The 26466-nt window shown below is 40.2% G+C and overlaps 1 protein-coding gene across 1 annotated transcript in view; it reads left to right on the top strand.

Annotated features, from left to right (window-relative positions):
- cacna1db (calcium channel, voltage-dependent, L type, alpha 1D subunit, b) overlaps nt 1-26466 on the top strand; it is a 131000-nt gene that overhangs the window by 16384 nt on the left and 88150 nt on the right. Inside the window, 2 exon segments of the mRNA XM_055165889.1 lie at nt 23242-23381; nt 25137-25279. Coding sequence (XP_055021864.1) covers nt 23242-23381; nt 25137-25279 — 283 coding nt within the window.

Here is a 26466-nt window from a genome sequence, read left to right as displayed (position 1 = left end):
TTTCCCATGTGGTCTTCTATCTGTGTAATCTCCATGGATCTATAAAGAAAACTGAATAAGACATTCCCCTTCTGTCCCAGCTCGAGACTGACTAGAGGCTGCTCCAGGTAGGGTTTGGCGGTAATACGGTATCACGGTATCCCACCGTATTAAAGTAGTACCAACGGTATCAGTTTCATTACTGTCATAAAAAAAATCTGCAGTGCATATTTTTAATATAATAATATAATATAATATTACAATTTATTGATTCCTAAATGTGTTTGCTCAGCACAAATGAATGTGTGATTGTATTTTCAATTTAATGCTATCATGATTTAAAACTAATAGTATCTTTAATGTTTCTTTTAACTGTGTGGAGATGACGTTCCATTAGTTTTGTTCCTTTGTTACATGACGCTCATAAGGATGACAAGACAAGATGGCAAGTCCGTCCACAAGCGAGGTGGTCAAAAAATAATAATTTGGCAGCATTTTGGTTTCAGGCCACATTTGTTTAAGTTTTACAGAAACAAAACTTAAAACCACATGGCTCATTTGCATAAATTATTTGCATAAATAATCATTTGCATAAAAACAGCTCTCTTCTTGTGTGCTGATGTGGTTCTGTGGCTTCTGTCAGACTAAAGGACATGACTCAGTGGAATATGAGTGTTCTTTCTGTGACAGAGGGATGTTCTGCTGATGGTGAGTCTGTTCTGTGTGTTGGAGATGGTTCATGTGAAACTTTTCAGAGATTATAAGTCTGCAGGTCATACACTTAGACCGTACAGCGGTGCAGCTTCGTAGCTTACCATACTCAAGTCATACTAAAACTTTCTGGTAATACAGTAATACTGTATACCCCTGTAAAATCCTGAGGTTTAATTGTATCAAAATTTGGATATCGTCCAACCCTAGCTCCAGGTACTAGAAAGAATTCTCCCACAGAGCGCAAAGCATTTTTGGGGAATTCAAACTGCCTGTGTTCGACTGACAGGGGATCCACAACTTTCACAAAGGTCAGCTTTTGTAGGGATTCATAAACTTTTAAAAAATGTTAAATGCTCAAAGTGCCTAAAAGTGATCTTTGTAATATTTAGCCTGGCCCCGCTCTGAGCCCGCTCTAGCTCCCCTCTAGCTCTGCTCTCTCTCTGATCGGTCCAAATGCTCCAATGTTCCTGAACGTCTTCCTGGTTTGTGGTGTAAGCATGAATAGAGCCTACTGAGGAAGTAACACAGAAGAAGAAAATAATTTTTGGGCCCATGCGGCAATCAGCACAGGCCACTGAAAAGAATATGACGCCATCTTGGGTTCTCCTCCAGATTTTATTATAGTTCTATGGTAATCCCTCATTGGATCAAGTAGGTTCCATAGTGGTTCATGCGTGTATAATAGTCTATGTGCTCTTATACTTATTCCTGTACAGCTGAGTATAGGTGAGTTTCATTGCTGACAAAGCTTGTGTTGCATGCTGGGAAATATTTTGGTCAGCAACAAGAAACACTAATTCAATATGGCAGTGGTTCCCGTGGTCTGTGGATCTGTAACAGAGTCTTTGTGAAGAATCGTAGATTCTAAGTTAGGATGTGAAGAAGCACATGTGGTAATTTCATCCTGGGGTTTATTAGAAACTCTTGACTCGTCGCTACCGAATCGTTTGCTTTGTCTCTCAAAGCGATTCAGCGGTGGTTTGAGCGTGTCCTTGTTTTGCTGGAATTTGTATTCGAAATTCAGTTGTGGTGTGTAGTCTGGATGATTCCGTTCACAATGTGGCTCCCTTGTCAAAAAGACAACAAATTTAGCCTTAAAATTGATTGAAATACAGATTAAAATAATTAATTTTAAAGAAATACACAAACCTATAGGGAAAGGGGCCCAACAGGAGTCCATGGTTTGCTCGGATCATCTGCATTTGCTCTGCGGATATTTGAAAGCCATTTAATTCGACGTTGGCGGTTCCTTTCACTCAGAATACGAAAAAGACCTTTTCCTTCTTCAATGCTTCTGTTTGTGCATCTGATAATGCAGCAGGAATTGACCATCATTGGAGATAAATACACAAGGTTATGCACTATGTTTATGTGTATATGTCTATCGTGTATCTGTTGCCGGCCACAATACTTCCCATCATGCAATGCGGGCTTTTAATAACAATGATGGCAGCTGAAACTATTCATTTTCAATACCAGTTTTAGTAGATATTAGTATATGATTTTCTATACTTTTTCTCTCTTACTGGTGTTACAGTTACAACTGAACTTGTGTTTCCAGAGCCTTAACCTGCAGACAGAGGACACAGACTAGTTTTACTCATGAATATGGACAATTTTGGACAAGAAATTTTGAAGCTACAGCGATATACTGCCACAAACAATAATATTTAAACTACTTTATGTCATTGATGCAAACACAATAATGCCAGACAATCCCAGTAAACCATTTTCAAATAGACTGTACAATTAAAAGACCTGAGCTGCTACAAATAAATAAAAGAATGAAGAAATAATTAGCCAGAGAGGTTACTTATTCAACCCTCTACAGCTCAAATCTTAGCATATTACAAAAAAATAAAAAGATCAAACTCTCCCCTTACACATGATCAATTTTGAACCCTGAAATATTTTGATCCAGCTTTCACGTTTTGAACAATAAGTCGATATAGTAGTGATCATGACAGGCCTGGGATTCACTGGCTCAGAGTCTAAAGTGAGGAGCACATCTGCCCTGGTCAGGCTTTGCTCAAGGGACTGCCTGTACTGTAATGAGTTTAGCTATTTATGGTCAAGTACTGCATTAAAATACCCTCAAGTAGTAGTTTCTTTGGATGCTTCTGTACAGGATGCACCAAAAAGAGACTCGAGATTCGCTTCTGTGAACACAAAAACGCCATTAGAACTAAAAATCACAATTATCCAATGGACTTACATTTCCAATCCTCCACTCAGTGCAAAGTCATGGTGGATGTAATCCCTCCAGGGTGAAAAAATGCATAGTACACTCGGTTGGCTGATGTCCAAATACTTTTTTATTAACAAAATAACGTTTCGGCAAAAAAGCCTTCATCAGATATTTTTCTTGTCTTGGACCACAGCACAGGATGTAATCCCTCCAAACAACAGTGGGGGCGATAAAAATGTGATATTAATGGCTACTCAACAGCTAGGCCTTCATGATGATCTGGATTATTCCATGTTCCTCTGAAACTGTTATAATCCTCTTGGTGATTCCTTAATGTGGTGCAGTGGTTGCTTCTTGTTTTTGATGCATATATGATCCTACCTATTTTTCAACATGGCATTTCAATCTTGTTGCATTTTTGTGTGAATGAGAATCATGGATTTCACTACTTTATTATTCGGCAGGTCATCCCAGTCTGTCTTCTCCTCTAACAAACCTTGTAGAAGTTGCATGTTGCATATGCTAATGTACTTCGTATCATGCTGAAAGTCCCTCGATGGACAAGTGCCAGTTTGCCGTTTGTGCAGAATAATGTTCCTACTTTAAATTCTGTGATCAGAAACTTTGTATACAAGTTTATGAAGTGCCTCGAGGACTCACAGAATGAAATTATAAAAGTTTTACTAATAAAGCCTGAGCAGAGCAGTGTCAGTTTCACTTCTGAACTCTGGAGGATGTATGGACCATAGATCATTATTACTGTCTTGTTTCTCTTCTGTTTGTTTTTTGTTCTATATATTTTATAGGAGTGTAAAGGTACATGTGTTCATGCTGAACTGTTTCGGTACGAGACGCTTGTTTCAGTGCAGGACTGTGCATGACTGAGTTTGCACAAATTGTGTGTGTTTACATTCCACCACTACATGTGCAGCTACATGGAGGCTCGACTCTTTAATATTCATGAGGGAACTTGTCTGTGATTGGGACAGTGTTGCCCGCAGTGCTTTATAGTTAGGGTGGCGCCTTGACAACAGTTACCCTCTGCCTTGTAAATCCTCCCAAAACTACAGTCGTCGCACCCCGGTCCTCACTATCACCTTTTACCTGCCCGGAATCTCCACCGTCTCCCCTTGTCTATTACCCGCTACCTCTGTCCCTGGCAAAAGGATATTTTCAACCTTGTAGCTGTAGCAGATCTGCACTTACTGCAGACGATGTGGACAAGTTTGTTTTTCTGGCCAAAAATATGAAGACTGAGTAAAACTTCATGCTGGAACTTTAGTGCTGCACTTTACTTTTTGAAAAGTTCTGTTTACTGTTTACATGGAATACATTTTTTATAATATTTCATACATTTGTTGCTTATTTGAGAATATTTTATTTAACTTATTAATATTACCAAGCAGCATTGCATTTGTTTTATTTTCCCATTTGTATAATGTTAAAACACATTGTTGGTTTAATAAACACACCAATGGTTTTTCATTTTGTTCCCAACTGTACCAAAAATGAACCGAACCGTGACCTCAAAACTGTGATTTTTGTGTACTCTTACACCCCTAATATTTATTATTATTTTATATGGTCGCACTGGAGTCTGAAATAAAGCTTGACTGATTGATATTAGTGGTGTCGTACGCTTGTCCACTCTAAGGCTGCTGCACTCGTTTTTGGTGATTGTTCATTTGTTTAGCTTTGACTTCAGACAGCGGGGTGCTTCTGTGTGCGTCTGTGTGCGTTTGTGTTGTGTTTGTGTGCATTTGTGTGGATCTGTGTGTGTCTGTGTGTGTTTGTGTGCGTTTATGTGCATCTGTGTGCGTCTGTGTGGATCTGTGCGGCTGGATTATGGCTTCAGACTGAGAGGAAATGAGCGCGGCACGTGAGACTCTGTGATGTAAGACTGAGCACGGAGCTGTCAAGTGGAAGTAATCTTCATCATCATGATCATCATCACGCTACTGCTGTAGTGGTACTTCGCCTGCTCCCTCTTACTATAACCTACAAGTACTACTTATTATTAATAGTAGTGGAAGAAATACTCAGTTTTGTTACTCAAGTAAAAGTATCAGATACAAAAATCTACTTAAAGGTGCATTGTGTCACTTTTCTGGTGAAGATTTTGTCAAATTTCTCCAATTTCTCCATGGAGATGTTATTGTTTTGTCTGGAATGTTTCACAGTGTGGCATTAAACCTTTCTATCTTCATGGAGCCCAAACCAGACCAAGTTACAGGTCAGATCTGTGGAGAGGCGACCCCACTCACAGTCAAAATATACGTTTTTCTAAATATTTTTGAACAATAGAACCATCTGTAATTGAATAAATGTAAAGTAGAGCTGTTTAATGATATTTTACGAACAGTTTAAAGGTGCAGTGTGTAACTTTCTTGATGAGGGAGGTCTGACAACAGCTTGTTTCCATGGAGAGGTCTTTGTTTTGCCTGGAATTTTCTACAGCATGGCATTAAATGTATCCATTTCCAAAGAAGCAAGCAACGCTACAAGGCCAAGTTACAGGTCAGATCTCTGAAGAGGCGAATACACTGACAATGAGCTTGCATGTTTTAAAGTATTTTTGAGCAATAAAAATACCTGTAATTCGCTTAAAGTAAGATAAACACATTTTATGGCATACTGTGGAACATTCCAGCCAAAGCAGTAACATCTCTGTGGAGATATAGGTGGCAGAGCCTCTACGTGAAAAGATGCATAGTGCACATTTAAAGTTAGAAAGTCGAGCCTGACAGCAGCGGGGGCCACTATTTTTCAATAGAAAGTGAATAGAACCCAGAACTTGAAGGATTTGCTTTATGGCCCTGCTCACTTCCTGTCTGAAATGTGTTAGTGGGTTAGCTCTGTCCATTTATACAGTCTATGTGTAATGTTTAAAACTTGAGGACAGGTTGGCTCATCCGGTAGAATTTGATCAGATTTGTGCTGTGTTAAATAAACACTGTTGCCGTGTCATTGGGCAAAACACTTAACCTGCCTTTTTCTATTGTTTCCTTCTGCTATGAATGTCTGAAAGCCCATAGAGGCATAACTCCTGATAAAAGTGAATGACACAAAACTCGGGATATACCAATATCAGCACTAGTATTGGTCCGAAACCAGGTGCCAGTACTCGTACTCATACTCGTCAATGTGCTGCGGATACCGAGATACCACTATAACTTTGCTGTGTTATTTGATGCTCACAGCTCTCCTCAGAGACTCTTCAGCAAAGAGGCGACCATAAAGAAGCTCAACTTTAATCACATGTGACGGTCACATGAACTATACAAATATTTAGGACTCGCAGTGACCGTTAGTAGAATGCTAATGTATCTAAGTGGCGCTGGTGGTTCTTTGATTATGCGTGCACTGTGGCTTAGACCCCGTTTACACTGAAACTAATCCGCGTATCACCGTATCGGAAACGATCTGCATCCACACACGTCGTTTTTGTGTCCACAGGCCTTCCCTATCCACACAGCTTTGAGCATATTTGTTTATGTTTTACAGAAATGAAATTAAAAACCGCATGGCTAATTTGCATAAACTGAGCACGCAAAAAACAGCTTGCTATTGTGCGCTGATGTGGAATAAAGGACGCAACTCAGTGGATTATATGTATTCTTTCTGTGACAGAGGGGTGTTCTGCTGATGGTGAGTCTGTTCTGTGCTTCTATCGTGCCGAAATGGTTCATGTTAAACTTTTCAGAAATTATATGTCTGCAGGTCATATGCACAGACCGTCTATATGAATATATTCTAGCCTCTTAGTGTTTGGCGGTGAATTAACTACTTTTGCAACTACAAACCTACATCAGCGTATCAGCGTTTTCAGGCGTCCACACAGTGCCAGATCGGATCTGTACTCAGATGAATTCGTGGGAGTTGGTGGCACCAGATCGTTACGTCTCTGGAGCCGTTTTAATGTGGACGAACACTGCATCCGCAACGAAAACGACTCAAATACGTACTAGTGTTGACAGGGCCTTATTGTAATAAACAAACAGAATTAGTTGATTAGGGCGGGTTCAGAGCTTTTAAAAGAGGTACAGCAGGTCCATATGGGTCACAGTGGTAAAAGTTAGTGATGGGTGAATGGAGCCTTGTGAAGCATTGACACTCAGATGCAGTATTGTCTCAAATGGTTCGACGTCTCTGAGGCCTTGGAGAAACACTGATCTCTAGTGGACAAATTTAACAATAAGACAATACTTGTGTGCAGAGCATACACTGTACCTAACAACAACAACTAGAAAAGCACTCAGAGAGCGCAGACCTTCAGCCTTTGGAATATGAAAGAGGATCCCATTGTCCATCCCTGAGTCAAATTTCATGGGGTTTGGTCAATAATTAACCGAGATATTGAGAAACAAAATTTTTGGCCCCATTTACCACAATGTTAACTAAAATTTCAAAGTGATCCAGAATCCTTTTCACATTTCCAACAAATCCTGAAAATTTCATCAAAATCGGTCCGTAACGTTTTGAGTTATGTTGCTAACAGACAAACAAACAAACAAACAAACAGACAAACGCCGGCAAAAACATAACCTCCTTGGCGGAGGTAATAAACAATCATATTCTTATTAAATTCTATTGTAATGATTTCAGTAGACGTTTAAGAGGGTTAATATTTGAGTGATTTCGTGCTTGGGCTGTAATCCTGCTCCAGCATGACCCATGTGACACAGTATCACATCATAATGAGACAACAGGAAATGAGCAGATTATGTGCGCTTAGGGCTTAAAGCAGTTCACCTTTTACTGCACAATCATGAAGGGACAAGCTTAAAGGGGCTGGAAGAGTCCAATTGCTTATCGCTAAATAGATAATAGAGTGTCCACTGTAAACAACACGATAACTGCACCTCTACAAACATGCTTTGAAGTGAAGGGGATTCTTGTTTTCATTGAAGTTCATGTTTCAGTCTTCTGTCAAAAGTTATTTACTGTGACGTTTGCCGTAGTCCAAACTTGTTCCTCTTGTTCCTCACAGTCAGCAGATTCACTGAGCTGAGGTAAAACTTCTCTGCTGTTGGTGGATTTTTGAGTGAGCATGGTCGTTTTACTCAGACCTTTGTTGTTATGTTCAGTTTTCCAAGTCTTGTGTCTGTGGCTCCTTCACCTGAGCTCCTCTGATGGCTGCCACGACAACTGTGACCATGGCGACCCTCTGTTCATCCAAACACACACACACACATGCATGCATACAGACATGCATGCACACATGCACACACACACACATGCACACACACACACACACACACACACACACATATGCACACGTACAGAAGGTATAGGGATGGAGAGAGAGAGGAGGAACTGTGTTTGGAACTACAACTCATCCAAGCTCATGCAGACAGACAGAAGAGAGAACGAGACAGAGAGAGAAAGACAAAATGAGAAAGAGACAAAGTGAGAGAGACAGGTGCAGAGAAAGAGACAGAAAGAGAGAGAGAGACAGAGAGAGAGAAATGCAGAGACACAGAGTGAGAAAGAGATTAAGAGAGAGGGAGAGACAGAGAGAGAAAGAGACAGGGAGAAAGAGAGAGAGACAGGGAGAGAGAAATGCAGAGAGAGAGAGTGAGAGAGAAAGACAGAGAGAGAGAAAGAGACAGAGAGAGATGGATGCAGAGAAAGACACACATAGAGAGAGAGAGAGAGAGACACAGAAAGAGACACAGAGAGACACAAACAGAGAGAGAGGAAGAGTTGCAGAGAGAGAAAGAAAGAAAGAAAGGAAAAAAGAGAGAGGAAGAGACAGAGAGAGAGAAAGAAACAGAGAGAGGGAGAGAAAGAAAAAGAGAGAGGAAGACAGAGAGAGAGAAACAGAGAGACACAGAGAGATGGGAAGAGAGATACAGACAGAGAGAGACAAAGATAGAGAGAAAGAGATGCAGAGAGAGAGAGAGAGAGAGTTGGACCAAACTACAACTCCAAACACACACACGTAGACAGATAGTACAGAGAAAGAGACATACACAGAGAGAGAGAGCGAGAGGGAGAGAGAGACAAAAAAGAGAGAGAGGGAGATGGACCAAATCTTAACTAACTAACTCATCCAAACACACATGCATACATATATATTGCCTGACCAGTCTACATTTTGTTGAGGTATTTTCTTCAAAGTTCTTGTCACATTCAGAATAAAATATACAACTTCTTTTACCTGAGATAAGTAATAGTTTGGTGATTCTGTAAAAATCATCAGTTTTTCGGTCCTTTATGTTGTAGATTTCCGAGGGTGGGAGAGAGTGAGAGAGAGATTCATTCACTCACAGGAGCAAAACTGTTATTTTGGACCAGATTATGGGCAAATGAAACTCCCACAGCTCTCTTCGCTCTGCTCCCTGCCCCCTGTGCCCCCTCTGCCCCCTGCCCTCGGCCTCCTGCCCTCTGCCCTCTGCTCCAGGGATTAAATTCGAGTTGGGAAGGTGCCATCTTTCCCTGCCCTGCACAACTATCTGGAATATAATGATGACATGATGACGATAGTGGATGTTCCCAGTCATGGATGGCACTGTATCCAACAATAAAATCACCATGTTTCCTGAATTATTCCAACACATACATGACATTTCTTAAACCAGCAGCAGTGTATTAAGTTTTGAGGACATCTGAGCCTTTTTAACACAAGTCTAGAGCGTCATTGTAGGCCGCTGTCAGTCAGTAGTCACATTTTTTAATTCCAAATTAATTGTTCGGCATTAAAATATTCTTCTCAGAGTTTACATGGAAATAATAATTCTGTATTGAGGTTTACATGGAAAACACATTAAATCATTTTTATTTAATTCCACGTAACATCTGGGAGCGGGAAAGGGTTTTGATTGGACAGAGACACGAACGTATTTACGTTGACCGGAAGAAAACACACACTTCAGCTGCTGCCGGCTTTTCTGTCATCTCGGTTTGTCATTATTCCACGGACACAAACATGATCTAAACTTTTTCTGCAGTTTTTCCAATGATAATTGCGCAGCAGCTGGAGAATTCTCTCATCACGCTTTACGTCTGTCAGCTGAGGAGGAGAAGGGAAGAGTGTCGGGGAAGGGGGGAAGAAGACAAACTGAGTCAACGGCTTCTCTACCTCAGCCCACTCCCATATAAATTAAAATTCTAAATTCTTACACATGTAGGTGCCGTAAAGTCATGGATAATTCACTTTAGGTCATGAAAAGCTGTGGAAAAGTTTTGAAATTTTGTCAGAAAAAGAGTGGGAACCCTGAGAATAAACATCGTTCAGATCATGCTCGTTGAGATCCGGCTTCACCAGTCCTCACTTGGGACTTTTATCCACGTCTCTTTGGATTTGGTTTCAGTTGACATCACAACATTTTACAGGTCCTTCAAATCCTTTTCTCCGTGGAGATGTTGTTGCTTTGTCTGGAATGTTTCACAGTTGTGTGAGATTATTCTCTGTGTTTTTTATGTTTCATTCATGTTAACTCACCATACAATATAGAAGTCACTGTGTTCCTTGACATGTTGAGTTGTGTCTGGACTTTGAAGTGTCAATGGGTTTGGGATATGATGTTGCTATGGACTTTGAGTGTATATGAGACAGAAAAGGGGTAGGTCTGAAACCTTTAGCATATGCCAATCTATGATAAACATGTGTCGGGTCAAAATTGCTGTTTTTGTTTCTGCTGAAAATGCTAAATCAACAAGTTATGCAGCAAGTTAATATTTGTCAGATGGCTAGTATAAAGCAACCTGTTTTTCTGTGTGTGGTACTGGGGGACGTCATCGAGGGGCGACGTGAAGAGATGCCGTGTGGCCTAATGATGTAAATCAACTTGAATCAGAGACCTGTACCTGCGTGAACCAATAAAGAGACATGTCTGAGAACTGTTTTAACTCTTCAAGACTCTGCCTTAAGACTCTCTGTTCAGGTTGCCTCCAGGAGAAAGCTGACAGTTGCCACGTTTACATGAAACTTAAACTTAATTTCTAAGTAAGTGTGTGGTTTATTCTGATTTTAAAGCTGAATTAATTTCTCCCTTGATCATGTAAACATTTATTCTTCTTAAAGATAGTTGTGTCACCCTTCTGACATGATCCAGATGATCCGGCTCCACCAGTCCTCACTTCGGACTTTCATCCACGTCTCTTTGGATTTGCGAGCAGGATGCAGGAGTGGGCTGAGGTAGAGCAGCCTCACACTCAGTTTGTCTTCTTCCTCCCTTCTCCGACATTCTTCCCTTCTCCTTCTCAGCTGACAGACGTAAAGCGTGATGAGAGAATTCTCCATCTGCTGCGCAATTATCAACAGAAAGACTGCGGAAAAAAGTTTGGATCGTGTTTGTGTCTGTGGCATAACGACAAACCGAGATGACAAAAAACCAGTAGCAGCTGAAGCGTGTTTTCTTTTGACCCCCAGACGTTGAGCAGAATTAAATAAAGACGATTTAATGAGTTTTCCAAGTAAACCTCAATTCATAATTATTATTTCCATGTAAACTCGAAGGAGAATATTTTAATTCCAAACTATTTAATTCAGAACAATTAATTTGGTATTAAAAAACATCATGTAAACGTGGGCAATGTTTTTTGCAAAGAGACCACATTCGTATTTTCAACAACACTGAACTGAAATGCAAAATGTTAATTCAAAGACACACTTTTATGAACAGTACAAACCACAGACAGTCCATTGGTCTGAATCATTATCCGACTGAATCTCTGTGCCACCTGATATGACAGACAGGACAGGTGCAGGCAGGGCAGGTGCTATTTCAGGAGCGCTGAGATGGAGAGGTGAGATAGGAAACCCACACAGGAGTTCAACACAATATAATACAAATACAAAAAACATATGCAGCTTTTCTGAATTGGTCGATTTTATGGTGAAGAGGAGGAGATGGAGAGTCTGTCATGATGGAAACAAGCACAATGCTACGTTACAGTTCAGATCTGTGGACAGGTGCCTCTGTTCACAGAGATAATTATTGTATTTTTGAGCAATAGAAACACCTGTAGTGGATAAATGCTGGATGGATATGTATAAATAGCTGCTGTATCGCTATATCATGATTCTAAATTTGGTCATACCGCACTGTTATCTGCTGTATTGACTGCTGTATCGATATATCAGCAAGAGTATTTTATAGTATTTTGAGATTTTTTTTTTTTTTTTATGTGACCGCACTTCAGTTTTGTTTCTTATTTAGTGGAAGGAAACAAGTTTATCGATAATCACATGTATCACTAGGGTTGTCGTGGTTAGGGAATTTCTCCTGCGGTGCAGTATAGCGGCTCAACAGTGCGATATGCGATGATATCGCACCCCCTCCCCCATCCCACATCCCCTGGAGTTATAATATTTCCAGCGGGTCTCTCCGATGATGCACATGTACCTGGGTTGTCATGTGGATATAGCGTGTGTAGCGGAAGAAGTAACATTTGTCTTTGGAACAAGTGCTGCTGCATCTCTCCAGCTCTCACCGTGGCAGCTCAGGTCAGAGTCCTGCACCAGGTCGGGTCAGAGTCCTGCACCAGGTCGGGTCAGAGTCCTGCACCAGGTCGGGTCAGAGTCCTGCACCAGGTCGGGTACTCGCAGACTTAAGAGAGAGAGAACCACGAGCACATGGAGCATGGTGTCTGCAAAGCGAGATTGGGTGATGGCTGCACTTATCTCCGTGTGGTGCTGGTCCTATCACCTGCTGTGACCCGACGGTCTACGCGCGTGCACCTTAGTCCTGGGTTAGTCCTGGGTTAGTCCTGGGTTATCATGTGCACGGGCAGTAACGGGTGGAATGTTAACAGGTCTGGGTGGGTGCAGGTCTCTAAAATGGACCTGTGCAAGACTCTGGGTCGGGGCACGTTGGTCACGTGCAGTGATCATGGTGGCCCAACATGCACCGCGGTGGGCCTCTTAGTACGGTGATGATTTATATTTGCAGTTATTGCGACAGTCCTATGTATCACCATATCATAATATCATATCATGAGCCATGTATCGTGAATTATATTGAATCATGAGGGGCACTGTCATTCCCAGCTTTAAAGCCCCATTTACACGTACACAGGTATTTTTAAAATGGAGACATTTCCCTTCATTTGTACCCATCTTTTACATGCAAATGGGGCATTCACATCTGAAAACAAATCTTTCTAAAAAACTCCGGCTAGAATGGAGATTCTGGAAAACTACAGTTTGGCGTTTGCGTGTAAAGTGAGATAAACAGAGTTTTAGGAGCTGCAAAAGTGTGACCAATGTTTCCCTTTTGCTCTGATGATGATCAGAGCAGCAGTCACATTTCTTCTGGTGAAACATTTTTCATGTGTTTGCATTTGCAGACACAGCTGATGAATCAGAGACAAATGAGCTCAGAGGTCAGCACTTTTGCCACTTCTTTAATATATTTGTGGAGAGGCGAGCCTGCTCAGTAAAGCCCCTTTTTTAAAGTATTTCTGAGTAATACTTACAATTGTAATGAAATAATTGCTACAGGTTTGAATCCAGATGCTGCCCACAGGCTTGTCATAGTTATGATGGTGGAGTATCGGAGGATCGATGGAGTATTTATGTAGGTCAATGTAAACGAAAACTTTTTTGAAAACGATGCTGTGTGCACGATGTTATTTTGGAAAACAGAGGGAGGAAAATATGTGTAAACGTAGCTTAATATTCAGTAAAACCAACCATCATGACGTTTAACCATGTTGTATCTGTGTTTCCTTTTTTGTTTTCTCAGAGATATACTAGTATTTCGATTGATTCATGCATATTTGGTTTTATATTAATCCTATTTTGTCCTGCATTTGAGGCTTGGTGATCAGAACATTTGGATCAGTATGGCAGTTTACAAGTGTAAAATAACGATGCATCTTCTTCAGAGATGTAAACAGACTAATAATAAACATTTACTCGAAAGAAAACACAACTCTAGGTTTGTTTTTGAGGAGGTAACAACAATGTTCTAACATGGCTAAAAGCTCTCAAGAGTCTGTTTGTGTAATACAGGACGTTTAAATGTGAGCGTCCGTGTTGTGAGGGTGCACTGGCAGAGGTCTCTTTGTTCTTTGTGGTCTGGTCTGGTTCACATGTTTTGTTATTAACATGATTATCGCCCACTGAAGGCTAATGTTAGCGCTCATTAGCCCGTGTCTGCTCTTGTCTCATGTAAACATTGTGTCCCTGTTCATTTACAAACCTCAAGTCAGGTATGCATCTGTGCTAACGGCAGACAACTTGGGTTTAAGATCTATCTTAGAGTTTTTGTGTTGCTCATCTGTACCATATCAACACAGCAGATATGTGTGCAGCTTGCATTGTCAGCGCATTAAAATAGTTCATCTCCGTGTGATAAAATAAGTTATGATGCTAAATTAACATTAGTGAGTGGTAGAGAAGTAGTCAGGATGGCGCCAGTTAGTGCCTCCGCTCAATTTCATTTCTCTCCAGCGACTAGGTCAGGAATCAAAATACACTAGCTGGTTCGCAAAAACCCCGAAAGTGCGAGTTTGGGCACCAGCCAATCAGTGAAGAGACATATATTCTGTGTTGTCAATGATTCCCCAGATCAAGGATTTAAAGCCGGAACAAAGAGAATGTTTGGTGAATTTTATCAAGGGGAAAGACGTTATTGTCCTTCTTCCTACTGAATTTGGGAAAAGCTTAACATACCAGTTAGCCCTGTTAGCGGTGCATTACATACGTCATGACCAAATAGCAGCGATTGGTTAAATGATAAAAAGTACCCGCCTACCGTCAAGCGAACAAATACTAACAGTACGAGGTCAGACGGTTTCTACGAAGTGAAACTAAGTGAAACCAGTTGATGAATCAGGCTAGTAGGGATGGCAATTCGATTAAATTTTCTTAATCGATCGTCGGGAGAATGAATGATTGATTTTCGATTAATCATTAGCATGTTTATATTCAAATTATTATCATTATTATTATTACTATTACTACAACTTTATACCATATAAAGCATAACCACTATAGAGCCACATCAGCAGGTTTGAGATCGTAATGTGTTTTATTCAGCTTTGCCACATTTGTTTACATTTTACAGAAACAAACTTAAAACCACATGGCTCATTCGGATAAACTGTAAGTGCTGATAAAAACAGCTCTTTCCTGTGTGCTGATGCGGTTCAGCTTCTGTCGGACTAAACCACACGACTCAGTGGAATGTGAGTGTTGAGGGATGTTGATGAGGATGGTGAGTGTGTTCTGTGTGTGTGTGTCGTGTTGGAGATGGTTCATGTTTTCAGAGATCAGACGTGTACAGGTTTAGTACAGCTCTTTATTTAATGTGTGGAGTGTGGATTTAACAGTGGATTGTTTCAGACGGAGCACTACTGAAGGCCTGGGTGTGAAATGCACGCTCCGCCACTGATTCATACGATACCTGCTTTTCAGTAACGACTCCTGAACGGTTCTTTTCTTGGTGTCTGTATTTGTGTAGATTAATGGCCTATATTATAAAAAAATACATTTTTTCTGAACTGGAGGATTAGTCTAACCTAGGTTAAAGGAGCATTGTGTCACTTTTCTGGTGTAAAATAACCTTTTCTTTTTGTTATTGTACTTACTTTGTCTGGAAAGTTTCAGAGTATGGTATTAAATGTTTCTATCTTCATGGCAGAGTCCTGCACCGGGTCAGGTCCCCACGGGTACGGGCAAACAGTTGTTGAAATGGGCGGGTTTTAACGTTCTGGAATTTTACGGGCGGCTATGCGGTCGGGTCAGGACTAAATCAGGACTAAACCAAGACTACGCCAGGACTAATCTTGGACTTAAGAGAGAGAACCCGAGCCTATGGAGAAAGGTGGAATATTAACGGGTTTGGGCAGGTGTAACTTTGATAAAATCACGGGTTAAAGGGCGGGTGCGGGCGAGTGCAGGTCTCCCAAAACTGACCCATGCAGGACTCAGCTTCATGGAGACCAAACCAGACCAAGTTACAGGTCAGATCTGTGGAGAGGCTTCAGAATGTCTGTTTTTCTAGGTATTTTTGAGCTATAAAACCTGTAAATGAATAAATATAAGGTAGACTTTAAACCTACATAAAACATGCAAACTCCGTATAGAAGTTTGGCATAACAGTTCAGGAATCAAACTGAGGAGCTTCCCGGTGTGAGGTGATTTACTACAATCTACTGCACTGTGTAGAGTTATAGAGTTTTCAAATCAAATGGCTGTGATATTTGGGCGGAGAAGAACAGACACAAAGCAAACAGATTCACACAACAGACTGTGACACACTGACAAGTCTAGCACCAGGACCAGACCAAGACAAGGACCAGGACCAGGACCAGAATACTACGCAAAAAAATTGACTCTTGTGAGCTTTAAGACATGTTAGAATATTGTCACCTCCTCAAAAATATGTTTGTGATGAGAAAACAACATTATAACACAGACTTAGACATTACACTTATACAAACTTTATTGATCCAGAAGGGAAATTATTTATATAGATCAGAAATGTGCATAATATTGGCACTTTAAAAGAGTCCTGCTTCTCTTGTTGTATATCCTTGTATGTCTTGAAGTAACTTTGATAGTAGTGTGGGATATTATCGTCCGTGCATGTGGAAGTGTAAAGCCGAGCGCTGTGTTAACTGTTGGGAGCAGTATCTTCACTGTCTTCAGCCCACACAGCGGTCTCCACGGCAACGCAGTGTCCACCGACAAATCCTACCATCAAGAGAAATACCACACAACCTTACCCATAAAACACCAAACCCTACCAATACAATGACATACCACACAACCGTACCCATAAAACACCAAACCCTACCTATACAATGACATATCTGACAACCACGCCCATAAAACCACCAAACCCTACCAATACCACTTCATATTTGAGAACCGTACCCATAAAACCACCAAACTCTTCCAATTCTACGAGATATCACTCAATAGTACCATAAAACCACCGAACCCTACCAATACATGTGACATATCACACAACTGTACCCAGAAAACACCAAACCATACCAATACTAAGCGATATATCACACAACTGTACCCAGAAAACACCAAACCATACCAATACTATGCGATATATCACACAATACCAGAAAACAACAACATATAATACCCAGAAACACCAAAACATATCAATATGCGATGTATCACAAACAATCATACCCAGAAAACACCACCATACCAATACTATGCGACACAACACCAAAAACACCAAAACCAATACTATGCGATATATCAACAATACCCAGAAAACACACATACATACCATCGTACCCAGAAAACACCAAACCATACCAATACTATGCGATATATCACACAATCATACCCAGAAAAACACCAAACCATACCAATACTATGCGATATATCACACAACTGTACCCAGAAAACACCAAACCATATCAATACTAAGCGATGTATCACACAATCGTACCCAGAAAACACCAAACCATACCAATACTATGCGATATATCACACAATCGTACCCAGAAAACACCAAACCATATCAATACTAAGCGATGTATCACACAATCATACCCAGAAAACACCAAACCATACTAATACTATGCGATATATCACACAACTGTACCCAGAAAACACCAAACCATACCAATACTATGCGATATATCACACAACTGTACCCAGACCACCAATACTATCATCACACAATCGTACCCAGAAAACACCAAACCATATCAATACTAAGCGATGTATCACACAATCATACCCAGAAAAACACCAAACCATACCAATACTATGCGATATATCACACAACTGTACCCAGAAAACACCACCATACCAATCACTAAGCGATATATCACACAATCGTACCCAGAAAACACCAAACCATACCACACAATCGATATCACACAATCGTACCAGAAAACACCCCAAGAAAACATACCAAACCATACCAATACTAAGCGATATATCACACAACTGTACCGATAAAACATCAGACCCTACCAATACAATGGGACATATCTGACAACCATACCCATAAAACACTAAACCCTAACAATCCAATGACATATCACACAACTGTCATCATGAAACCACCAAATTTTACCAATATTATGACATATCTGACAACTGTACCTATAAAACATCAAACCCCACCAATCCAATGACATATCTGACAACCGTATCATAAAACACTTGTTCCGTATCCTGAAGTGGAGATTGTGGGGTCCTGGAGCGATGTGCGTCCCTGTCCCTGTGCCGCTCTGATGCCACAGACGCGTGTTTTTCGTGCTTGTATTCCTGCATTTCAGTCCGAAGCGAACCTGGTAGATGGTCAAACCTACAGTTTTAATGAGACCTGGGAGACCCTCCTTGATCCAAACTCTGAAAGTGTTCAGAATTAGAACCAGATGTTAATTTGCAGCAGTTCATCAGCCCAAAGGAGCAGAGACATGCAGACCACAGCACTCACTGAAGACTATCATTTACATATCAGTTTTGTGTTAGAAATAATACACAACTGCTCATGGGTAAATCACACCCAACACGCCCACAGATTCCATATTGGTTGGATTTTGATTGGGAGTATCTAGATGAAGTCATGCAAAATGGGGAAGTAACTAATTACATGTACAATGAAATAGAAATCTGTATTTTGGTACAGTTTCTCTTTCATTCCATATTCATTTCACAGAATACAGTTTTACTTTTCTAAAATCAAAAGAAAACATGAAGGTACTTGATCACACAGTTTAGGCTTCAAACTGCACACTATTTGTGAGAAAAAAGCAAACTGCTCTTGCAATGTGTGTGTGATTTTTGCTTCTCTAATTTGACCTAAGTTAATGCAAAACAAAAACAAAAATCTAAAAATATCTATCATGTTTTAAACAATTTTAAATGAAACTCGATTACAAATACATTACAAAATACATTTTACTGCAGGTATTCAGTGTTTTGTTTTCTTCCCCTCTCTAATGATATAATTTTAAATTCTGGTGCCACAGTGGGGCAGCAGGGGCAAAAACTGTTGTTGTGTCCTTAGGCAAGACACGTCACCCACATTAGTATGAAAGTGGCGTGTTAGTGGTGGTTATTGAACATATACCCCACAACCAGCCCCATATAACGGTCAGGATTATGATTTCATTTTGTTTCCAGAGGCCAAGTTAAACAACCGAATAAATGTCAACAAATCAGCCAATGGAAACATTTAAAGAATCATGGCAAGAGTCTGTTTTATTTTCATGTTTTTATTTATGTTCTGTATCTGAATATAGAGAAGAGAAGGAGAGAAAGAGAGCGAGAGGACGAGAAATAGGGGGAGATAGATGGAGAGTGAGAGAGAGAGTCATTATGTAACCAGTGTGGATTCACTCACTCGTGAAAACCGGAAACTCTGCATATATTTTCACTCCATGAAACACACACAAACACTATAATTAGTTAGAATACACAGTTCTCTTTCACAGCTAATTATACACTGAAGTTTACTTGGTCCCTTAATCCGTGTGTCATTCGTTCCCGTTTCCCATTTATGTGACTTCCGTGACTGCAATGCCGGACTTTTGCACTGCATACGGACTGAACCAGGACTGATCCAGGCCCGGTACCAGACCGGAACCAGACCAGGACTGAGACCGAGACCAGACCAGGACCAGGCTGGGACCAGACTGGGATCAGACTGAGACCAGGCCTCGTGTTGGACCTTACATGAGGAGGGATCAGGCCGTCTAAGAGTTTATATATCAGGCAGACACTGGCCACATTTACATGTTTTATTTACTTCAGAATTAACGGTTCTGAATTAAATAGTTCAGGATTAAAATATTCTTCCTTCTAGTTTACATGAAAAACAAGTTAAATCATCTTTATTTAATTCCGCTTAAAGTCTGGGGGTCAGGAAGGGTTCTGATTGGACAGAGACATGAACATATTTACATCGCCCGAAAGAAAACACACACTTTAGCGGCTACAGGCTTTTCTGTCAACTCGGTTTGTCGTTACGCCACGGACACAAACACGATACAAACTTTTTTCTTAATCGTTCTGATGATAATTGCACAGCGGCTGGAGAATTCTCTCATCACACTTCACGTCTGTCAGCTGAGGAGGAGAAGGGAAGAGTGTTGGAGAAGGAGGAAGAAGACAAACTGAGTCAACAGCTGCTCTACCTCAGCCCACTTCTGCATCCCGCTCAGAAATCCAAAGAGACGTGGATGAAAGTCCAAAGCCAGGACTGGTGCAGCTGGATCGTCCGGATCGCGTCAGAAGGGTGACACAACGAGCATGCGCTGAACGACTGGAATTATTTTGAAGAAGAAGAAACGTTTACATGATCAAGAATTAATTAATTTGGTTTTAAAATCGTAATAAACCACCCACTTACTTCGGAATTAAGTTTAATTCAAGTAATAATTTTCATTAGGAATTAAGTGTTTACATGGTCTTTTTAAAGCAGAATACATTTTTATTTATATTCATTTTATTTTTATTTGGAATTAAAGCTCTCATGTCTTCCCGGATAAGCGGAAGAAAATGGAATGGCTCTCATGTAAATGTGGCAATTATTGACTTTCACAAAGCATAGTTTTCAAGTTAACAGCTTCCTTTATATTTAATTCAGAGGAGATTGTCAATTCCATGTCTGAAATCATCCAAATGATTCTAGTGAAGGTGTGTGGAGTTTAAAAACACAGTGGAGCACCTCCTGTATTACCACATGACATCACAAGGTGGTGAGAGAATGAGAGAAGAACTCAGCTCAGCCTAAATATGCAGAATTTTAGTTTTAAAAATGTGTAAATAAAACAAAACACAACTCCAGGTCTATTTGTGATGAGGAAACAACATTATAAATCAGAAAATACCAAAATATTGTCCTTTAAAGTTCAGCACAGAGGAGCAGGAATGTCGCCGCGGCAGGTGTGATCCATTGAAATCTTATCAGTGTAAAACAGCTTAGAGTTTCCTGTGTTTTGACATTCACCGGCTCCTGTAATTACACACCACTCGCAGCAGACAACAGTGGCTTTTGTCCCAGTATCAATATTTACCAAAGATTAGGCCACTCTCTAACAAAAGACCAGACTGAGATTTGATGTATTTGTCAATTAACCATATTAAGTTAAGACCACGTGTATTTACACAGATAAAATTGTGATTAGGAGACAAGCAAGTAAACAAAATTACGTTATGGAGGTTTTGTAATTACTGCTCAGTGGAATCAGTACAAAAATAGTACAGTAGTGTCACATAATATAAACAGTGATGGTTTATATTTTACCATGGTTTGGGTTAAGGCGAACACATACTACAGGAGAATTTGCCTGATTTTGGTTGCAATTTGCTTCTCCCAGAGTTTAGGGAGGCGTGACCCAACTTTGTGTCCTCGTGTGTGATTTTGAAGCCGCTGCTCCTCCTGTGTGTGGAGTCAGTGTGACTCTGAGCTGCTCTGTCAGATCAGAACCACCAAACATCAGCAACACTATGGTAACATCCAATAAAACAGAGTGTCAGGGGCAGAGGAGTGACGGATACAGAGGCACAAGATACAAACTCAGGAAATATATATATATATATATATATATATATATATTTATTTATTTATTTATATATATTTATATTATTATATTATATCATACTATATTATGTATAAGCATTATATATGTGGCCATACCGACTTGTCAAAGCCTGATCTCGTCAGAGCTCAGACGCTCAGCAGGGCTGGACCTGGTTAGTACTTGGGTAGGAGACCACTGGGAAAATCAGGAGCCACAGGGGGGCACCACTGTCCTGTCCTTGTGTCCTTAGGCAAGACACTTCACCCACATTGCCTAGTATGAAAGTGGTGTATGTGAGTGTTGGTGGTGGTCGGAGGGGTCAGTGTGCCACAGGGCAGCTGTGGCTACAGTAGTAGCTTACCACCACTGACTGTAGAGTGACTGAATAATGAAATGTGAAGCACTTTGGGTATCTAGAAAGGCGCTATATAAATGCAATGATTAATTAATTAATTAATTAATTATATCGATATATATGATATGTAAGAATCCATTTTGTGTTTAAAAAATATCTCAATATATTTAAAATATCGAGATATCGGCCACCCCTACTTCCCACTATAAAGAAAATATATTGACGATAAATATTGAGCCTAAAAATACATATAGTCATAGTGTTTGGTCCACAAAAACAAAGGGACAGTGTCAGCAGTCACCTCCAGTCTCTCTCTCTAAAACCTTCAAATCAGGCAAGAAATCTAGGGGTAATAATGGACTCAGACTTGAACTTTAACAGCCACATCAAATCAATAACATCCGCAGCCTTTTACCATCTAAAAAACATAGCAAAAATCAAAGGTTTACTGTCTAAAGCAGACTTGGAGAAACTTATCCATGCATTTGTCTCCAGTAGGATTAGACTACTGTAATGGTCTGCTCACTGGTCTCTCCAAACGAGCTGTGAGACGCTGCAGAACATCCAGAACACTGCAGCTCGGGTCCTTACTCGAACTAGGAAGTACGAGCACATAAGTCCTGTGCTCAGGTCTCTGCACTGGCTTCCTGTGCCTCAGAGAATAGACTTTAAAGCAGTTCTGCTTGTGTACAAGTCTCTCCATGGCCGAGCACCAAAGTCCATCTGTGACATGTTAGTGTCATATGAACCATCTCGCACTCTGAGGACCTCAGGGACCGGCCTCCTGCTGGTGCCCAGAGTCAGGACTAAACAAGGGGAGTCAGCGTTTCAGGTTCATGCAGCTAAAACCTGGAACAGTCTTCCTGAACATGTGAGACAGGCCTCTTCTGTGACGCTGTTTAAATCCAGACTCAAAACATTTCTGTTTAACTGTGCATATAACTGAAAGGTTTTCATTCCGCACTCTTCTCTCCAATTTATGTCTCTCTTTTTTTATTTTAATCTTCACGATTATTTATGTTTTGATTTGTTTTTATTATGATTTTAATGTATTTCTTATTCTGTAAAGCACTTTGAATTACTTTGTGTACGAATTGTGCTATACAAATAAACTTGCCTTGCCTATATTGTTTCAGCTCTCATACATTGAATGGTAAATTTATACAGTAATTACTGTGACAGGCTGACTTATCACATGACCGTGTATTATGCCCAAACGTAGTTCCCCTCAATATTATGAGGCACAATTACCAGGAACAACAAAATACATCTTGCATTCTTCCTGATAGTAATGTGTTTTACTACTACCAGGAACAACAAGATAAATCTAACAAACAGGAACTGTAAACAAGAAGATGTGATAATTTCTGTGTATTTAGCTCCTCTGTCCACCGGCAATCTGATCAGAAACTACAAAACGTCTTCACACAGAAAAACCTTTGACTATTTAACTGGATTGAATTTGTTTTTTGCTATAATCTGACATTGTGAACCCCCTCTGATGTATCTGCCTCTTGTGTTTTCGTCTGTGCAGGAGACAGTGGAGTATGCCTTCCTCATCATCTTCACCATTGAGACGTTCCTGAAGATCATGGCCTACGGTCTGGTCATGCACCAGAACTCGTACGTGCGCAATGGATGGAATCTCCTCGACTTTATTATTGTAATAGTGGGGTAAGTCTCCACCGCACATGTCAAACCACAATATTATACTGGAAAAAAAAAAAAAACACATTAAAACATAAATTTCTCAACACAAAAATCGTAGTCGGATGTTCCCTCACTTGACTCTTTAAAAGACCTATATTATTTTATTTTTTAATCCATGCTATAATGTTGTTTCTTCATCACAAACAGACCTGGAGTTGTGTTTTGTTTTATTCACACATGTTTAACTCACAAACCTGTGTTTTTTAAACTCCATTTCCTTTCACTAGAATCATTTGTGTAATTTCAGCTCTGGAATTGCTAGTCTCCACTGAACTAAAGTTAAAAGGAGCTGTTCACTTGAAAACTGCCACTTCATGACATCACAAGGTGGAACAGAGCATTTGAGCTTTTTGAGATGTACACAGACTAATAATAAAGTGTGACTCAAACATGTGTGAATGAAACAAAACACAACTCCAGGTCTGCTTTAAAGGGATAACAATGTTCTAACATGACTTAAAGCTCACAAGAGTACATTTTGTGTAATATAGGAGCTTTAAAACTCTTTACTTTGAGTTGTGCTTTCGTGTGTTTTCATGCACAACAGAAATCTGGTTAGCTAAAACACACATACATGTGTAAGGTCACTCATGGTTTCTTTCTTCATGGGAGAAAAACAGACAAAAAAGATTAATTTTACAGGCAAGGTGGTGTCAGAGGCTGTGAGTTTGGAGCTGGCATTAGCACAGATTAACAAGCACAGAGTCTTTGATAGACTGATGATGTGACTGAGAAGTGGAGAAAAGCCCAGACTTAAATACTGCATCTGATGTGAAGATGGGATGCAGGTTTGCCCAGGAGGGAGAAAGAGCATGATTGTACAGTGCACTACACAGCACCATAGCACTGTGTATTTGGGAGACAGACACACAGATCTGACCTTTCACAGATCCTAACTTTCCACTGCTGACTTAAAAAAAAAAAAAAATCATTACATTTATATAGCGCCTTTCAAGACACCCAAAGCGCTTTACAGATCATTGTTCATTCACACAACAGTGTGGTGGTGGTAAATTACAACTGTAGCCACTGTCAGGGGCAGACTGATGGAAGCGAGGCTGCCAATCTACACTATCGGCCCCACCGACCACCACCATCACTCACGCACACACCACTTTCATACTAGGCAATGTGAGTGAAGTGTCTTGCCTAAGGACACAATGACAGTTTTTGCCACTGGCACCTGGAATTCCCAGTGTCTCCCATCCAAGTACTAACCAGGCCCAGACCTGCTGAGCTTCTGAGATCTGATGGGCTCAGTCTTTGACAGGCCGGTATGACTTCACCTTCTTGTCTCCAAGTTGCAATAAAATCTTCTTTGAGACAAGCAGGTGATGGACCATTCACCAGGAAAGTTACATAGTGCACCTTTAATATCTTTGCCTTTATGCTCTGTTTTCCTCACTAACACATGCACAGGTGTGAACAATCGGAACAAAATCTGCTGACTCTAGAAATCAGAAAACAATAAATAGGTGATAAACATAGTCATCGAGATGGATATCCAGGCTAACACTGAATATGTGAATATATCAACCCAGCAACCCATAATATTTGTTTCCAAGAATTGCACTAATGCAGTGTTAATAACATTTACTAATTCACTACAATTTACAAAATTTTTGATGTGGTTTTGACTAATGATCTGTGGATAGGCCTAACGCTGATTCAGTAAATATAAAACACTAAATCTTCCCCTGTACCTTCTCTTGTGTGCAGCCTGTTCAGTGTGGTGCTGGAGATGGTCACCAAAGACGCAGAGTCCAGTGGTCAGTCTGGAGGAAAACCAGGAGGATTCGACGTGAAGGCCCTCAGAGCGTTCAGAGTCCTGCGTCCCCTGAGGCTGGTGTCCGGGGTCCCCAGTAAGTACAAGACGAGAGAGAGAGAGATACAGAGCTAAACATGTGTGTGCTGGGGATGAGATGTAATTATTGTGTTACTTAAAGGTCCAATATGACACAAAACTAACCATTATGAGTTTTAAGCCATGTTTTAGTGTTGTTACCGCCTCAAAAACAGACCTGGAGTTGTGTTTTGTCCTTTATTATTAGTCTGTTAACATTTCCAGAGCTCAAAATGCTCTGTTCCGCCTTGTGATGTCATGATGTGGTTTCAAGTGAACAGCTCCTTTCACGCTTTTTCAGTAGATATTGGGAATTACGGGGCTCAAATCATCCAAATTATTCTAGCGAATGCGTAAACACAGTCCTCACTGGTTTAACAGACATCAACACATCTCTCATTTTTAGAATTGATTTTAAGGTTTTACTGATCACTTTTAAAGCTCGTTTAGGTCTTGCACTAAGTTACATTTCAGAACTTTTAACCCCGTACGAGGCTTAGATCTTCAGGCAGGTCTTTGTGGCTGTTCCAAAGTCCAGACTCCGGATGAAGGATGATCGAGTTTTTCAGCCTGGGCTTTGGAAGGACCTGCCTGAGGAGATAGTATCATCTTTTAACCTCCTAAGACCCAAATTCTTGCATGGCTTTACTGATTTCTCTTTGTTATTTGGGCTGATTTGGACCTGATGAGTGCAAAGATCAAGATATGATATAATTCATTCATTTTATGTTTTAATCATTTTTGATGGAACACAATAAACTCACAATTTTCACATGTCACAAGTTTCGTTTCTGTGAGACTTGTGCAAATCTGCATTAAACACATTATAATGTCAAACGGGCTGATGTAGCTCTAGAGTGATCAAAGTTGAATTTATTTATGCATATTAATAGTGCAGATAGTAATAATAATGCTGATAATTTTAACATAAAAATGTTAATGATTAATCGATAATCGATCGTTAATTCTCCCTACGATCGATTAAGAAAATTTAATCGAATGCCCATCCCTAGAATGGAGTGTTTTCCATTTGAGAGAAGAACAGCCTAAATATGCAGGGTTGGTGCGTTAAACGTGTGTGAATGAAACAAAACACAACTCCAGTTACATTTTTGACGAACATGATAACATAAATCTGAAAGTCATGTAATCTGGTCCCTTTAAAATGTCATCAGTTATGAAATCTGTCTTCTGTCTCAGTTTCTC

Source organism: Boleophthalmus pectinirostris, unplaced genomic scaffold (assembly GCF_026225935.1).
Source record: "Boleophthalmus pectinirostris isolate CB_2022bp ecotype Guang Dong unplaced genomic scaffold, ASM2622593v1 HiC_scaffold_8, whole genome shotgun sequence".
Lineage (NCBI taxonomy): Eukaryota > Metazoa > Chordata > Actinopteri > Gobiiformes > Gobiidae > Boleophthalmus > Boleophthalmus pectinirostris.
Note: the sequence above shows the minus strand (reverse complement) of the source record. Positions and strands in the feature narration are given on the sequence as shown.